General features: G+C 40.4%; 1 protein-coding gene across 1 annotated transcript in view; it reads left to right on the plus strand.

Moving 5' to 3' along the window:
* Window positions 1-9,088, plus strand: part of CTTNBP2NL (CTTNBP2 N-terminal like) — a 94,974-nt gene extending 85,886 nt beyond the window's left edge. Inside the window, exons 4-5 of the mRNA XM_077294903.1 lie at window positions 5,321-5,428; window positions 7,412-9,088. Of these exons, the coding sequence (XP_077151018.1) occupies window positions 5,321-5,428; window positions 7,412-8,875 (1,572 nt within the window). The 3' untranslated portion in view covers window positions 8,876-9,088. The remainder of the gene's footprint in view (window positions 1-5,320; window positions 5,429-7,411) is intronic.
* Window positions 9,089-19,314: the final 10,226 nt, after the last annotated feature.

The following is a 19,314-nucleotide window of genomic DNA, read 5'->3' on the forward strand; positions in this document are numbered from 1 at the left end:
TCCCATCTCCCTACTGTATCTCTGGAGCTCAGCCACAGTGATCTTGGGGTTCTTCTTTACCTCTCCCACCAAGGCTCTACTCCCACGATTGCTCAGTTTAGCTGGATGGCCAGGTCTAGGAAGAGTTCTGGTGGTCCCAAACTTCTTCCATTTAAGGATTATGGAGGCCACTGTGCTCTTAGGAACCTCGAGTACTGAAGAAATTCTGTTGTAACCTTGGCCAGATCTGTGCCTTTCCACAATTCTGTCTCTGAGCTCCTTGGCCAGTTCCATTGACCTCATGATTCTCATTTGGTCTGACATGCACTGTGAGCTGTGAGGTCTTATATAGATAGGTGTGTACCTTTCCAAATCAAGTCCTATCAGTTTAATTAAACACATCTGGACTCCAATGAAGGAGTAGAACCATCTCAAGGAGGATCACAAGGAAAAGGACAGTATGTGACTTAAATATGAGTGTCTGAGCAAAGGATCTGAATACTTATGACCATGTGATATTTCAGTTTTTCTTTATTAAATTTGCAAAAATGTCTGCACCCCATCTTGACTGAAAAAAAAACAGAAATGTAGAGTGTACATTCATGTGAAAAAAAAATGAACTTTTTTAAATTTACCAAATGGCTGCAATGAAACAAAGTGAAAAATTTAAAGGGGTCTGAATACTTTCCGTACCCACTGTATCTGAAAATGTATATTGCATTCCTGCTATTTTTGGGAAGTACATATTGTCTTCCTTGTCTTATGCATTGTCACTTTCTTCTAGATATCGCGGTTATGCATTTTCATATTCACTACCATATTATTGTATTTTGTATATTGTACATCCTGTGAGTGGTTGTAATACACAGGACTACCTAGGGTTTACCAGGGTGAGAAGACTGTGAGCAGTTATGGGCGCCATAACTTGCGTGCTTCATTTAGGGTGCTAACCTCCTCGTATAGGTAGTGTCATCAATAGGGGAGTTCTGATTTTCTACATGTCCAAATACATACATATATACATACATGAATGTGTGTGTATATAATATATATATGTATATAATATACAGTGGGGGAGAAAAAGTATTTAGTCAGTCACCAATTGTGCAAGTTCTCCCACTTAAAAAGATGAGATAGGCCTGTAATTTACATCATAGGTAGACCACAACTTAGGGCTCCTTCTCACTTGCGTGAAATACGTCCGAGTCTCGCAGGTTAAAACCCTGTTCTGGCGCCGGCACTCCAGAGCGGAGCGTGCGGCCGCACAGCAATAATGGAGCTGCACGCTCCGCTCTGGAGTGCCGGCGCCAGAACAGGGTTTTAACCTGCGAGACTCGGATGAAATTCTCGCAAGTGAGAAGGAGCCCTGAGAGTCAAAATGAGAAAACAAATCCAGATAATCATCTTTTCTGATTTGGCAAGATTTATTTTGCAAATTATGGTGTAAAATACCGTATATACTCGAGTATAAGCCGACCCGAGTATAAGCCGACCCCCCTAATTTTGCCACAAAAAACTGGGAAAACTTATTGACTCGAGTATAAGCCTAGGGTGGAAAATGCAGCAGGTACCGGTGAATTTCAAAATTAAAAATAGATACTCCATACCGTTCATTATGGCCCCATAGATGCTCCACATAAAGCTGTGCCATATATAATGCTCTGCACCGTTGCCCCATAGATAGCTGTGCCATATATATAATGCTCTGCACCGTTGCCCCATAGCTGTGCCATATATATAATGCTCTGCACCGTTGCCCCATAGCTGTGCCATATAGTGCTCTGCACCGTTGCCCCATAGCTGTGCCATATAGTGCTCTGCACCGTTGCCCCATAGCTTTGCCATATAGTGCTCTGCACCGTTGCCCCATAGCTGTGCCATATAGTGCTCTGCACCGTTGCCCCATAGCTGTGCCATATAGTGCTCTGCACCGTTGCCCCATAGATAGCTGTGCCATATAGTGCTCTGCACCGTTGCCCCATAGATAGCTGTGCCATATAGTGCTCTGCACCGTTGCCTCATAGCTGTGCCATATAGTGCTCTGCACCGTTGCCCCATAGCTGTGCCATATAGTGCTCTGCACCGTTGCCCCTTAGATAGCTGTGCCATATAGTGCTCTGCACCGTTGCCCCATAGATACTCCACATAAATCTGTGCCATTGCTGCTGCTGCAATAAAAAAAAAAAACTCATACTCACCTGTCTTGCTTGCAGCTCCTCAGCGTCCCGTCTCGGCGTCTCTCTGCACTGACTGTTCAGGCAGAGGGCGGCGCGCACACTATATGCGTCATCGCGCCCTCTGACCTGCACAGTCAGTGCGGAGAGACGCCGGGAAGATGGAGCGGCGCCCGGTGTGTGGAACGAGGACAGGTGAATATGACATACTTACCTGCTCCCGGCGTCCCGCTCCTTCCCCCGGACAGCTGGTCTCCGGGTGCCGCAGCCTCTTTCTCTATCAGCGGTCACCGGCACCGTCATTAGAGGAATGAATTATGCGGCTCCGCCCCTATGGGAGGTGGAGCAGCCTATTCATTTCTCTAATGAGCGGTCCCATGTGACCGCTCAGGGGAAGAGGCTGCGGCACCCGGAGACCGTGGGACGGGCAGGGGGAGCGCCAGGAACGCCGGAACTAGGTGAGTATATGACAGTCCTCACCCGCCAACCCCACCACCGATCATGACTTGAGTATAAGCCGAGAGGGGCACTTTCAGCCCAAAAATTTGGGCTGAAAATCTCGGCTTATACTCGAGTATATACGGTAAGTGTTTAGTCACCTAAAAATATGCAAGATTCCTTGCTCTCACAGACCTGTAACTTCTTCAAGAAGCTCCTATGTCCTCCACTCATTACCTGTAGCAATGGCACCTGTTTGAGATTGTGGACAGGTGTCTTTTATACTGATAAGTTCAAACAGTCACACTCCAAACTCCACTATGGTTAAGACTAAAGAGCTGTCAAAGGACACCGGAAACAAAATTGCAGCCCTGCACCAGGCTGGGAAGACTAAATCTGCAATAGGCAAGCAGCTTGGTGTGATGAAATCAACTGTGGGAGCAATAATAAGAAAATGGAAGACATACAAGACCACTAATAATCTCCCTCAATCTGGGGCTCCACACAAGATCTCACCCCATGGGGTGAAAATGATCACAAGAACGGTGAGCAAAAATCCCAGAACCACACGGGGGACCTAGTGAATGACCTGCATAGAGCAGGGACCACCATAACAAAGGCTACCATCAGTAACACACTATGCCGCCAGGGACTCAGATCCTACAGTGCCAGACGTGTCCCCCTGCTTAAGCCAGTACGTGTCCAGGTCCATATGAAGTTTGCTAGAGAGCATTTGGATTATCCAGAAGAGTATTGGGAGAATGTCATATGGTCTGATTAAACCAAAGTAGAGCTGTTTGGTAGAAACAAAACTCGTCGTGTTTGGAGGAGACTGCTGAGTTGCATCGGAAGAACACCATACTTACTGTGAAGCATGGGGGTGGCAACATCATGCTTTGGGGCTGTTTCTCTGCAAAGGGACCAGGATGACTGATCCGTGTACATAAAGAATGAATGTGGCCATGTATCGTGAGATTTTGAGCGCAAACCTCCTTCCATCAGCAAGGGCATTGAAGAGGAAGCGTGAATGGATCTTTCAGCATAATGATCCCAAGCACACTGCCAGGGCAACGAAGGAGTGACTTCGTAAGAAGCATATGAAGGTCCTGGAGTGACCTAGCCAGTCTCCAGATCTCAACCCCATAGAGAACCTTTGAAGGGAGTTGAAAGTCCATGTTGCCCAGCGATAGGCCCAAAACATCACTGCTCTAGAGGAGATCTGCATGGAGGAATGGGCCAAACATACCACCAACAGTATGTGCCAACGTTGTGAAGACTTACAGAAAATGTTTGACCTCTGTCATTGCCAACAAAGGATATATAACAAAATATTGTGATGAAGTTTTGTTAATGACCAAATACTTATTTTCCGCCATAATTTGCAAGGTTATAGGATGTTTCGCCCCCAGCAGTTCACCCCCTGGTACATTTCGCCCCCGCACGTGATGACGGACGGGAATTCATGAACCACAAGGGTACAAACATCCGGGGGCGAACTGCTGGGGGCGAAACATCCAAATCCCAATTTGCAATATAAATCTTACCAAATCAGACAAGGTGATTTTCTGGATTTGTTTTCTCATTTTGACTTTCATAGTTGTGGTCTAGCTATGATGTCAGTTACAGGCCTCTCTCATCTTTTTAAGTGGGATAACTTGCACAATTGGTGTCTGACTAAATACTTTTTTTTTCCCCACTGTATAAGTATTTTTTTTTTAATTTTACACTTTTATATTGCGCCATTAATTCCACAGCGCTTTACAAACATTATTGGCACTTTCCCCAATGGGGCTCACAATCTAGATTCCCTATCAGTATGTCTTTGGAGTGTGGGAGGAAACCCACGCAAACACGGGGAGAACATACAAACTCTTTGCAGATGTTGTCCTTGGTGAGTTTTGAACCCAGGACCCCAGCGCTGAAAGGCTGCAGTGAGCCACCGTGCTGCCCTATATGTGTAAACACGCACATACATATACACGCACATATGAAGTTTAATTTTTAATAAGGCATTATTTATAAATTATATTTTTTAGTGGATAGGACTTTTTTGTTGCACAATACTTTTCACTCCTCTTACAATAGTTCCCCCTTGTGGCCTTCTAACAAGTTGCCAACTTAAAACAATTTTTAAGTCCTCCTATTCCCAAACATGTAGAATTTTTTACTTTGTGTAACCAGATTATTCTAGCAGCCATTAATACAGTGCAACAGGAATAATGGCATCGATTACCTTTTTACAGGAAAACAAAGCTGACCAAGATACTTTAAAATACAATTTATGTCCTTTGTATAAAGACCCCCATATGCATTTAAACTAATGCCTGCTGAACCTACTGGTACCTGTGCAATCTTCAAATAGTCTGTGTATTGGGACCTCCCAATTCACTCCTAATAATAATAATAATGATTATTGTTTCAGATAAAATCCTGAAGATGGGAATACTCCTTTAAGGAACACAGGAGTGTTCAGCTAAGGTTTCCTGTGTATGAGGAAACTGCTGAGTGACAAAATGTCACAAGTTTCCTTCATCTCCCAAGAATTTACTTTAGGTCTGCTTTGCCCCAGTAGCTTGCTGGAACTGTACAGTTACCATTGACTCTAGTGCATGGATCCTATGAATTAAACACTGCCTATGTTTCGCCAAAGCTGCTGTAAGATCAAGCGGTAAAGGTAAAGTGTCACATTATGCATTATCTGACATGGACCTCCTTATCGTCTTCCACAGGTTATCCTAGACTTGGAAGAAGAGCGGAGGAGGCATGCTCAAGATGCCGCGGATGGAGATGATGTGACATACATGCTGGAGAAAGAGCGGGAGCGGCTAGCTCAGCAGGTGATTTCTCTTTTAAACCCCACCACTCATGGTTTTGAACAATGGTTACACTTCATAAGATTGAAAAAAAAAACCGGGTCCATCAAGTCCTCAATATAGATTATTACCAGGCTGACCCAGAGGAGGGTAAAACTCTAAGAGGTGGATGCCAAACACCGCATTTCAGATGAAAGACTTTTCCTGGCTCTATATGAGGCAATAATGTAATAAACTGTATATAACATATATTGCATGCATTTCTGTAAGAATACTTCTTCATTGCTTTTGTGAACTCCAAATTGCTTTACGGCTGGGAATTTGCCAACAGTGGCTCTAACGGTTTAGTTCACATGTTTTATGAAGTGTAAAAGTTATGCAGTAAAGGGGCATTTACACTGCAAGATAATCGTGAACAAGCCTTAATGTGTAAACAGGCTGCCGATCACCTGATGAACCAGCAAAACGCTCACTCATTGGGTGAAATTATTATGTTTTGTGCAGCATAAAAGATCATAGTTTTCACTGGTGCATCGTCCTGTTTAGAGGATTCCCACTGACAAGAACTGTGGCAGCCTATGCTCACTAAGGCTACTTTCACACTTGCTTTTTTATAGAATCCGTTGCAATCCGTCGTTTTGGGCAAAAAACGGATCCTGCAAATGTTGCCGCAGGATGCGTTTTTTGCCCATAGACTTGTATTAGCGATGGATCGCGATGGATGGCCACACGTCGCGTCCGTCGTGCAACGGATCCGTCGTGTTTTGGCGGACCGTCGGCATGAAAAAACGTTCAAGTGAACGTTTTTTTGTCCGTCGCGTCCGCCATTTTCTACTGTGCATGCGTGGCCGAAACTCCGCCCCCTCCTCCCCGGACTTCAGAATGGGCAGCGGATGCGTTGAAAAACTGCATCCGCTGCCCACGTCATGCATAAATCTCACAACGTGTGTCGGTACGTCAGCCCGACGCATAGCGACGGACCCGTACCGACGCTAGTGTGAAAGTAGCCTAAGCGATGTAGTATACATGGCTCGGGGCGTGTCGTTTGCTTTGGTCTTCCTGTGTAAACAGGCAGTTAAACGACTGCCAATTGGTAAAAGTTACCATTTGGCGGTCGTTCATGCCACCAATCAGTCCATGTAAGCAGATCTTTCTGCAACTGCAGTAGAATTGACTAGAAATGTTTTATACCCTTGTGGGACACTTTGGTTGTCTTTGACACCTATGATGTAGACTAAGGAGCACACACCATTTGATGCTCATGAACTGCAGCATGGACTTGATTGTACATTTCTTACAAATATATTCTGATTTTGTGCTATTTATACATTTTATGGTGAAGTTCATGTTTTAAATTTAAATAACCATTAGATTCATAATAATTACATATTATGAGCACTGGCTGTAACTGCAATTCTTATTTCATGTCACTGCAGAAAAGTCTTGGAACACCACTTTCTTTAATATGGTACAAAGTAAATGACCCTTCAGCCATATTTGGCTTTTTTTTAGCACATTGTACATATGGACACAAGTGATGAGCGAGTATATGCATTACTCGAGTTTTCCGAGCATGCTCGGGTGTTCTCCGAGTATTTTGGGTGTGCTTGTAGATTGTTTGAGTTCCCGCAGCTGCATGATTTGTGGCTGTTAGATAACCTGAATACATGCAGGGATTGCCTGTGTATTAGGGAATCCCCACATGTATTCAGGCTGTCTAGCAGCAGCAAATCATGCAGCTGCAGGGACTCAAACATAATCTTCGAGCGCGCCCAAATACTTGGAGAACACTCGAGTAATGAGTACACTCACTCATCACTAATGGGCACTTTTTATGAATTTTTTTGTGTGTACTTTATATAGTGTTTTTGCCATATTTTTGATCATACTCTGCAGTGGCTCATGCCGGTACTTATTTTGAACATGTTTGTACAAAGCGGAATGTAACTAATTTTTTCTCTTTTTATTTATTTTTTTAATTACTACTATCAACCAATCATTGTCCAGTTGGAGTTTGAAAAATCACAAGTGAAGAAGCTTGAGAAGAAACAGAAGGAACTATCAGCTCAGTTAGAAGAAGAAAAAGCTCGTCACAAAAAAATGTCCTCCGTTCTTTTAAAAGAATGCACAAAAGCGAATAACCGAGCAGCAGAGGAAGGACAGCGGGTGGAAGATGTCAACTTAAAGTTGGAGAAGGCAAGGAGTAAGGTGAGTCATCTTGAGGACGAGATGGCCATCGAGAAGAAACGTAGCTTACAGATGGAAGCTCAGGTGGAGAAGCAGCTTTCAGAATTTGATATTGAACGGGAACAGCTAAGAGCCAAACTCAATAGGGAAGAAAATCGTACCAAAGCTCTGAAGGAGGAGCTGGAGTCCTTGAAGAAACTTGTAAAGAACATGGCAGCTGTTTCTGATGTCAAAGAGACCTCTGAAAAGTACATCAAGGAAATTATATCTAGTGTTAGTAGCCCAACAGAGAAGCCAGAGGTGTCCTCTGTATGCTGCCAGACCGAAAATGGACAGCAAGATAAGAGTAGCCCTGATGCTTTACCAAAAGCTCATATTTCTTTGTCAACACCTAGTAAAATTCCTCAGCCTTGTTCGAAAGTAAATGGACATTGTGGCACAGCAGCCCAGAATACTGAACATGCCCTAAAGTTAAATGTGGGGGAGAGCCTTAAAGAGAAAGTGACCTGTCATGACAGTTTATCAGAGAATGGAGGTTCACCTGTCCGAGTGGAATCTCCTTTACACATGATCACACCTGTTCCTTCTAGTGGGGCCTCCTCTTCTCCCAGCAGTACTGCAGCCTCTTCGTTAACATCCTCTCCATGCTCCTCTCCAGTTCTCTCAAGACGCTTGATTGGGGCAACTGGTAGTCCTGGTTACCAGTCTCCTTATCAAGCTGGCATCAACCAACGTTTTCATGCAGCCCGCCACAAGTTTCAGTCTCAAGCTGAACATGATCAACATGTTTCTGGACTGCAAAGCCCCCCTTCCAGGGACTTGTCCCCAACCTTGGCAGATAACTCTGCTGCCAAGCAGCTGGCTCGCAACACAGTTACTCAGGTGTTGTCGCGTTTTACCAGCCAGCAAACCCCTGGAAAAACTGCGCCTCCTAATAGCTCACCCTTTGGTACAGACTACAGGACTCTTGCCAATCCCTCCAGCCAAAAGAGTGATGGGAGCCATTCTCCAAATCCCTTGAAAGTTTCCAGTCCTCTCAGTCCTGTCTCTCCAGGAATAAAATCCCCTACCATATCAAGAGTGGAAAGAGGAAACCCGCCACCCATTCCTCCAAAGAAGCCGGGTCTAGCCCAATCCCCTGCATCCCCTATCCCACCAGCCAAAGCACCAACCCAGCCCTCATCACTAGCAGCTTCATTGGATGTATCAAGTAACCACTGTTCCAACAATGGCATTATAACAAATGTGAAGGAAATTGAAGTAATGTTACCGTCTGGTAGCTAGTTTTATTACAAAGCTTTTTGGACCTGCTGTCAATTTTGGCAGTTCATACCTGAATAATGTATACAGTCTAGACGATCAAACTTATTTATTTTGCTAGTAGAAATTATGGTATATTATATGTATATATATATATTTTTTTTTTTCTTAGTTGTTTTTTGGGGGGAAGGTTTGTTCAACTTTAAACCCACATACACATTTTAGTCTTAATTTTGTAAAAAGAAAAAAAAAAATGTGTTTAGTTAAGAGAATGAGATACAATTGTGTAATCACATTTCCATGAATTTCACATTTTAAACTATACCTAATAATGTGAAAATTGATGCTTTTGAAGAATCAGATTCTACGTAACCGAATAACAAATGCCAAATTACCTATTGGCAATCAAGCTTTATTCTCTATGTAGGCTTTTCATTTTCATTTTTTTTAATGGAATATTGTTGATCTAGAGAACTTCTCTAAGTTGGGGCCTCCAGGGTAACGAGTTGTTAAGTGAAATATGATGCTTTACTAATGCTTAGGCGCATGTCAATCGGAAGCTGGACAGGAAACGCTCCTTGGTGCTCGGCCAAGAGCTGCTGTCGGACGGTTCTAAGGGACGAGCTGCACTAGAGCAGCTGACTGCAGATTTGTATGAATTGTATTGTGAAGTATTTTTAACGATTTCACCTACCCCGTACCATAATTACTGTAATCGCTTTTTATTCAGATTGCATTGGACTGCTAAAGTATATTAGGAAAAAAAAGTTTTTAATGTGTTTATACTCTTCATTTGAGTAGCGGAAGGAACACAAGTAATTATGTGCCAAGGTTCTTGCACAAATCTGAAATGAAAATCTGTATTTTATTGAATCAAAGCACAAGATTTCCTTCAGTTAAAGCTTATCTGTTAAGTGTCAATTGTCATTTTATCATGGACATCATATGAAATGAGCCAGATTGGAGCTACCACAGATACCCAAGAATGCAAATTTGTTCTCCTCCAGAAGGAAGAAAGCATTTTACTCTTGCTACATCCATAGGTGGTTATTTACCTTCTGGAGGAGAAATTATTTGCATACAGGCAGTGTTTCTGTGGGGGGAAAAGACTCTCTGGAATTGTATGTGCTCAAAGGTGAGTCAGTACCTTTCAAGAACTACCAAAAAATATCAGTTATCTATATGTTGTCAACGTTGCTAGCTTTAACCTTTATGGTTAAATAAAAATAGAGCCAATTTCAAACACCAAATGCATGGTAAAGGGTTATTCCCAACATTTAAAGGTGTTACCTATTCAAAGGACTTTTGATATCTCCATCAATCTTGAAAATAATGATCTGAAATGCCCCCTTGGAATAGAGCAGTGGTCCTACATGCACTCCTGTGCGTCATTCACTCAGTATAGGACTGCTGGAGATGGACAAGTGCAGTCTAGGTACTATATAACTCCAGGGAAATTAGGTTTCTACTGTATCCCATGCGTTCTGCTCATACAGCTACGCATTAATGGAGACAAGATCTTGTGTAGAATTTCTGATCAGTTGACTAAACAGTAAATGTCACTTTTTTTTTTTTTTTTTACACCAAGGCTGCTATTCAAAATGTGTACAGTTATGTCATACTGTTGGTGTAAATGGATGCTGTAAAAAATATTATATGCATTATGAAAACAAATTCTAAAGACAGTGGTATCTGAAAACAAATGGATGCCCCATGTTGATAAATATGATGAAGATTTTAGAGGGGGAGTCCATCCAAAATCCGATTTTTATTTTTCTAGATAATGTGTCAGAAGATAACATCAGTGGATTCATATTTGAACCAGCCGCAAAGTCCTGGCTATAAATCTATTTGGCGCCATCCCAAAAATCTTTGGCAAGTTCTGAAACAAACAGTTAGCCATTCAAGTCAATATAGGGTTATTTAAAATGTGATGGTAGAGATTTTCGTTGATGAACATCAGAGTGGTGCCATAGTCTGGTTCCCCCATATTAGACACAAGTTTACAGGCATCATGTTGTGACCTAATGAGACACACTGTATGTTAAAACATGCATTTTGTATGGATTTCCCCCATATATGTTTTGCCTTTGAATATTCACCCCAATTTTCCTTCGGTTAATATCATGGATGTATAAGCCACCTTTTTTTTTTTCATCCAAGGGAGCATGGGTGTATATATGAAAGAGGACCGATCTGTTATAGGACAGATTCTGTGCAGCAGCTGAATGGTAAATGAAGCCTTGTGCTGAGATCTGGCAAGAATTGACCTGTTTTGCAGGCTCATTTATCCAATGCATCCTAATGGCCACCAATGAATCTGAAAACACAAATCTGTCAACAAAGCTCCATGCTTCAGTTCAGGAGACTTCATATCAAATTTTTTTTATCAGTCATGGAATATAATGTCAATATGTATTATGCCGATCAGATAAAGGAGGAAGAGACCACTTCTCCTAAAGGATTAATCTGCAAGAGGAAGGACATTGCTGCTTATAAATGGTGAAACTGTAAAAAGTTTCAGATTAACCCTTTCCAGGCAACTTCTCTAAAACTAAATACTGTACAGACAGCCACAAAACAGTAAGAAAGCTGTAATAGGATTTACCCCGGCTGAAGTTTGTATCCTACTCCACAATAATTAAGAATGCATCTTACATGTTTTTCTTATAGAAGCACATACATTATGAAGTAAGATCACACCACAGAGTCCCACCTGTGCACTCGTAATCTTCCCCACCCAGTTGTGTTTCCCAGCTCAGAAGCAAGAAGTCTCACACAGTTGTCAAAATAGTGAGATGGGAGAGAGCCCCAACTTCAGTCTCCCTTTCCTAAAGGGCCAGAGCTTTTATCACTAAATTAAACAGGATTTTTTTCTGTTTTCTAAATGCTATATTTATATATTTGAGAGAGGTTTTATATTTTGGTCTCTTTTTAAATTTCCCAAGAGGTTATGGGTCTGAAAACGTCCTTGAAATTTAGTTTTACAACAGAATTAAAGTTCACTGGTAGGTGCATACCTGTTACTATTCGTTTTTCAATTCTACTTGTTTCCATTACCTTGGGTATTTGCCTGAGCTAGTGTCAGTGACTATTGTATAAACCCCCATTTCATTGTAATCAAAACGTATTATTCTTGCACTACTGCTTACTGCACTGGAGCAATTGTACGATAAGTATGGATCAGTGTTTCCATCTAACCCCAAGTGCCTTAAAAGTACATTAAATCTACAATTTTTGCAAGTTCATGACCTCTTACTTGGATATGATGCTGGAGACAGAGGCAGCACTTAAAATAAGCAAATGTATTCATGCGTGTGAATGGCTTACATGCTGCCTCTGTGCCTAGTATTGTTGCCATGGGACTGTGAATCGGGTTCTTGTGAAGGCTTGTATTAGATATCAGAATTTCCCTATGTGTCGTGATCTTCTTTAGATAAGAATTCATATTATGTGTTCCAGCCACAATAATCTGGCAGCAAAAGCGACTGTGGAATGATATTTGTGTATATCATCAGTGACTATGCAGACACAGAGTACATGTAGTATTTAATTAAGTGTTTTAGGAAACATTTTGATAAACAATTCTTAAAGGGAATCTGTCTCCATGAAAACTTGGTGCAATCAGCAGGCACCATGTTATTGAGCAAATCTTGATATACAGATTTGTGAGTGAAGATAGTATATGCTGAGTTTAAGGCTATGTTCACATGTCCAGTTCACTTGCCGGATTCAATAGAAATAGATGACAGTGGATGTCACATTAACATATCCGTTGCCCCTTGACTACAGTGTTAAAAAAAAAAAAAATCTGATCCGGCAGTCATCAGTTAGTGAATAATGGGCTAAAAAGTTGTCAGCACAATTTTTTTCCTAATGGATTTCTGCTGGATCTGTTCTAACTGGTGATTACTGGGCATGTGAACCTAGCCCAAGCCATTTAAACTTGGGCTCTGTCTGGGATGTTAGGACTGCGCACAAGGCCAATCAGTGACTGACAGCTGTCAATGATAGAACCGCTAACAGGGCCAAAAATACCTTGTCTTGTCTGGTCTTGGTACAGAAAATGTGCTACTATGGGAATAAGGGAATAACCCTGCTATTGACCATCATTCCTCGTTTTTGTCTACAATCTGATTTTGGTATTTTTATTGCTATACTTCCATTTAAGTATAATCCTGTGTTGCCTCAATTCCAATTTTATTTTTCTAATGGCTGTTACCACTGAGTAGTAGTACATTCAGTAGATGACATGGTAATATGTGTTATACACAATACATAGATCAGGTTTTACCCTCGGAGTATGGATCATTAACACATTGCCCACAGTTCACCAACATTTGACGAGGAAATGTGAACAATTTTTATTGTATAGTCTTTGTCCAAAGTGCCTTAGGTAACACATGTCATGGTCTTGGCTACCTACACACTGGAATCGGAAGCTTACATACAGTATTAGGCCTCTTTCACACTTGCATTTCTTGCAATCCGTCGTTTTGGGCAAAAAACGGATCCTGCAAATGTGCTTGCAGGATGCGTTTTTTTGCCCATAGACTTGTATTAGCGACGGATTGCCACACGTCGCGTCCGTCGTGCGAGGATCCGTCGTGTTTTGGCGGACCATCGTCACAAAAAATGTTCAATGTAACGTTTTTTCGTACGTCGCGTCTGCCATTTTCGACCGCGCATGCGCGGCCGAAACTCCGCCCCCTCCTCCCCGGACTGCAGAATGGGCAGCGGATGCGTTGAAAAACTGCATCCGCTACCCACGTCGTTCAGTAAATTCACAACGTCCGTCAGTACGTCGGCCCGACGCATTGCGACGGACCCGTACCGACAGAAGTGTGAAAGAGGCCTTAAAGGTGACATTTGCTACTTATTAATATTCATATAATTCTGCTGTTCATTAATAACTACGATTTATTAGCATACCAGAAGTGACATTTATTCAGTATTTAACACCCATAATGACCACTAGTGGTAATATGGATGCAGAATTAACATACCAGAGATAATGGAAAAGCGGCCTCATGTATATAGCTGTACCATGTGCTGCATGTTGCAGCCATAGAGTGTTATCGGGTCTGTTGGCTTACCTATTTTATGCAGAAAAGCAAGGAGTCAAAAGCGCATGCAGAATCTGTGAACAAAAAAATCATGTCCAACACATAATTTATTACTGAGTTATTCTCCATTGAAGTGCATTACCTGCTTTCTAGAAAGGTCATTTTCACAGACCTCATACATGTAATTATTACAATTAATGGAAAGAACAGATTGCTGGATAGCAAATTTCAGCAGGTCATGCTTTTAGAAGTTTTGCACGTCTTTAATTTTTATTTTTTATTTTGGATCCAGGACAAATGCTACTATGTTAGCTATATGTTGCCTGAATACAAATGACCTTGATATGAGGCATTTCTTAGGAATTGTGAAAATCCCACTAATATTAGGCAATCATAGGAATAATGGGACCACAAGATCTCCCAGAAAATACTTTTTGTACCCCTTCACCTAAAGTTGGATTGTGATGTCAAGGTCAGTGAGTAATTTATCCTGATAAAGTTCTGTATGTATATTTTTCTGCATTTGTACAGGATTTTCCTTGTAGGAAGCGGCAGATGACTCGTTTGCTTTTATATCACTGAAAAAGACCCATTTCATTCACTTTTATTTCTATTCTTTGAGCTTAAACATGTATTGTGCTCTCAGTCTCCACTGGATCTAGATCAGTTCAGGGAGGGTTGGGTGCCATCTATTTTCAGTGGCGTTATACTTTAAAATGTTTTTATTTTCCAAGCAAAGGTTTTTTGTTTTGTTTTTTGAATATGCTTTATTTTATTCTCTGGGAGAGCCTTGGGATATTTTATGGCCTCTATTTTATTCATGTTTTATTTTGTGCTGTCTAAGTACATTTTTTCATGTAAGCATATCTTTAGGAATGTATGATATTTTATTGTATAATTGTTAGGAAATGCACGGACTCTTCATGTATTCTTTTTTGGTAGAAAGGCATTTTTGTCACATGGACTCAAAATACCTTGATTATTTTGCTTTTTTGTGTTTTTTTTTTTTTTTTTTAATAAAACTAATCTGTCGCCAGGTTTTTGCTAGCCCATCTGAGAGCAGCATAATGTAAAGACCGAGACCCTGATCCACTGATTAATCTTACTGGGCTGTTGGCGGTCATTTTGATAAAATCTCTGTTTTGACTACCAAACAGATCTACCAACTAGTGTGCGCAGCTGCCAATAAGTGGTGTGGACTACCTGGCAGCTGTTTGACTACCTGGCAGCAGGTTTGCTAGACCTCTAGTGATCTCCACCTGTTAACGGTGGTTTTTAGCAAAACTTCACTCACCAGCCCAGTAAGCAACACATTGCTCGAATCAGTGTCTCTGGCACTACATTATGCTGATCTCCGATTAGGTGGTGGCAAAAGCCCGGTGAGAGATTCCCTTTCACTCTTTTAAAGATCCTTTTATAGGAGGCACCGCTTTTGTAGCTCAAAATTTTACATCTATATTAATCTGAATTACTTTAAACTTTCTAGATAAAAATATATGAAAGCGTCATCATTCACAGTTGGACGTTTTTAAGGAAATTGGCAGTATTTGTTTTGCCTTTTCAATCACTGATCAATCTTTTATAATGTTATTAAAAAAGCCAAATGTTGGGAAATTCTGGTGTAGGCTCGCCTGATTTTAAAGCAAAACTTGGACTGGCCTAGCAGAGGATCCTCCATTGGGCCTTGGTTCTTACACTTTATAGTTCTTGCAGAGAATAGTTCCTTTGAAACTTATTCTTTATCCTATAATTTGCCACTAAGAACTATTTCTTATAACTTAATTCCCTCATTTAGGGTCACAGCCCAAACTAAATTTAATTGGGACAATACAGCTAAGCTTTTCAATTAAGGCATAGTAAAATGAAATGTGCTATGTTCAGGCACATAAGAAAGCAATTGAAGAGTTGGTTTAACCTCTAAAGGCCTTCCTTACATAGCCCGATTATTGGCCCATGTAAATATGTTGATCTTTAACCTGGTGACCAGTTTCTTCTGGCATAAAGGTAATTGTTGATGGCAACATTTGTAGACATAACATGATGCTGTATGGGGACAGAAAGTATTAACGTTCACTGTTCCCATACAACTTTCGTTGGCCTGTAAATGAGCTTTGATCGTCTCATATATGGTCAATCAGAGCTCATTAACAGGCCAAAAGTGACTCATCCAAATGGGCCTATAGGTTTGGTGGGCATTTGTGTTTATTCAATACAGCCTAAAACAAGGAAGTGACTTTGTAATATATACTTTTTTTCCGATAAAATTGACTAACTCCACTTGTTCAAGGGACCAACCCCTGTTAAACTGAAAAGTGCGAACCAAGGCACATGCTGTTTGTTTATGGGAGAAGGGGGTAACGGACTTTAAAGTTTTGCACCAAAGCGAAACATCAGCCATCGACCGTAAATGGCAATAAAAATATTTCTGCCATTTTTAGAAAAGTTTTAAAATAAAAATATTAGAAATTTATAAAAATCTAAGAGAAATAATGAATCACAAACAGTATTTTTTTAGGCGTAGTTATAATAGCCAAGGCAACCAAACAAAACTGTCAGCATATTGCTACATAAACACAGGTTTTTACCTGCATTCACCAGATTATATATCGCTGTCATACATGCCATATTGATCCCTCTCCTGGAACTGCTGTGGAGAGGTAAAACCCAACTAAGATGGACCCCAAGATTCTATGGAGCAAAGTTTCACCAACTACTTAGTTGGGAAGCAGGGTAAATATTTGATGAAACCATTGGCAAAACAAAGGAGTTATCTAAACCAAAGTGGGCCAAATTACACTTTTTTTTTCTGCCGACGTCCTTTATTCATTCCCCTGGATAATGTATTTATTTTTAATAAATCTTATTAATTCTTCCTGATAAAAAAAGATTTGGTTTCATTCAGGTTTAAGGAAAAATTAGAGTTACCGTGTTTAGTAATCGCCTATATTTAATGTGAAATGCTATAGGCATTTTCATACAAAAATGTATTCCAAAGATTTCAGAAAAGTGATATTCTGAACTTAAAATATTTGCCCCCTTCAGATGTCAATTATTGCATGTTTATCACAATACTTGTCTTAAGGGAAAAAATGTAATTGAGAAAGCTGCCATGTCGTTGTATAGGAAACTAAGGCATAGCCCTGTGCAGTTGAATCAGTTCTCCCTCAGCGCTGAGTGGTCAGAGTCGATGTAGATTGAAAAAATGATAAAGGGAGTTCACTGCCTTACCAGCACTGTACTAACTTCATTCTTTGGATTAGTAAAGGGCCCCATTGATCATAAAGTGATGGCATTTTCTAGTGACATGCCGTCACTTTAAAACATGAGAAAACTTTAAAAGTGGTTCCCGAGCATTTGGACCCCTTGGAAAGAACTTTTTTAGTTGTATTTGGTGACATCTGGGGAGTGCCAATCACTTTCCCAGATCTGCATGACAAAACGTTGATTAACCAATACAAGGAAGCATTTATTAATGAAAGTATTGCACATAAAACTGTATAGGAACATAATACATTCAATGCACTGTTATCAAGTATTGCAGATGTAAATATTTCCAGATTGTTTCTTGTATATTTATGGTTTTATACAAATTAAAGTAGGAAATAACTAGGATTACAGTGTTCAAATCAAATATTGAATACAGCACATTGTTAGCATTAAGTGATATAATTCTGCAAAATTATGTAGTGCTTCGTCCTTTTTGAAAATACAGACTTATCTTTGAGCTTCCATACTATATTCTTAGTAACAGTCGCTGTTGACATGGCACCCAATGAATTTGATAGTCCAGCATCACTTAATCCAAATTCTTAAGCAGCACATGCACTGGGACCCAGTCTGCAATACTCGAAGAGAAAATACAGGGTCACTGTTTAGAGTTTTGTAATAAGCAATGATATCTCATTATTGGGAGTAACCCTTTTAAATGTATTTGCTGTATTATGCTATCTGTAGAACTGGCTATTATAAAGGCTAGGTGGATGGTGTAAATATAAATAGTATTTTGGTGTGCTGGCTTTCGTTTGTATGGGATTAATTATGTTAAGTGCCTTTTGTAATGGCCAACATGTAAATATAACACTATTAGAAAAAAATACAAATTGTTCAGAGCAATACGTCAAACGTTACCCAATAAAGATTTTTTTTCTTCAAATTCAAGTGTTTTTTATTTTGTAAGTAACTAAACTCATGTATGGAATGCAACACAAACTGCCCACAAACCACTTTATGGGATTTTTCAGTGTTAAACCCCTGTTCATGTTCAATCAGCAAGGTCCAGAAATATTTAGACAGTGATGCAAGTTTGGCATTTTATCTGGTTACCAAAATATATTCAAGATGCAGTTATATAATCAATATGGGCTTAAATGCAAGGGTATTTTCATGCTGTTTGCAGTAATGGTTTAGGAATTACAGCTCTTTAACACATTGACTGCTGAAGTCATTATTGCCCCCCCCGCCCGAATCAGCGACTATCTGCTGAAGACATTACTGAGACACTAAGGAAAAGTCCATAGGACGCTAGTATTGTTCATGTAATATCGTATAATTTTGATTCATTGGAGTATGTATATATCAGTAGGCAGCGCTGAAAGAATAAACTCAGCTACTGATGTATGTGGGCAGTGGCTTTGTGTTAATATGTAGCTGTCTCTTTTTAAATAGACAAGTAATTGGACAATTATCTCAAAAGCTCCTTGATGGGCTGAATGGGCTATTTCCTATTTAATCAATCATCAATTAAGCAGGTAAAAGGTCTGGAACCGAGTGTGAGATTTGTATTTGGAAACTGTTGCTGTGAACCCAAAACATGCAGTCAAATGAGCTCTCAGTGGATGAGAAACAGACCATCATTATGCTGAAAAAAAAGAAATACATCAAAAAGGAAGCAGAAATATTAAGTGGTAAAATCAACAGTTTGGAACATTTTACAAAAAAAGTGCACTGGTAAGCTTAGGAATTCAAAAAGGCAAGAAGAACCCCTTTACAATAGCTCACAAAGTGAAGAACCATGTCCAGGAAGTTGTTTCAATATCCAAGTCTTCCATAAACAGAAGACTTCATGACGGCAAATTCTAAGGGTTCACCACAAGGTGCAAACCATTAATCAGCCATAAAAATAGGCCAGATTATATTTTGCCAAAAAGAAATCTAAAGAAGCCAGTCTAGTTCTGGAAAAGCATTCTTTGGACAGATGAAACTAAGATCAACCAGTAGCAGAATGACAGGAGGAAGAAAGCATAGAGAAGGCTTGCAATGGTTCATAATCCAAAGCACGCCACATTCTCTAAAACATAGTGGAGGCAGCGTAATGGGATGAGCATTCATGGCTTCTAATGGAACTGGGTCACTAGTGTTTATTGATGATGTAACCTGAAGACAGAAGCAGCCGCATGA

The sequence above is a fragment of the Ranitomeya variabilis genome, chromosome 3 (assembly GCF_051348905.1).
Source record: "Ranitomeya variabilis isolate aRanVar5 chromosome 3, aRanVar5.hap1, whole genome shotgun sequence".
In the NCBI taxonomy this organism is placed as follows: Eukaryota; Metazoa; Chordata; class Amphibia; order Anura; family Dendrobatidae; genus Ranitomeya; species Ranitomeya variabilis.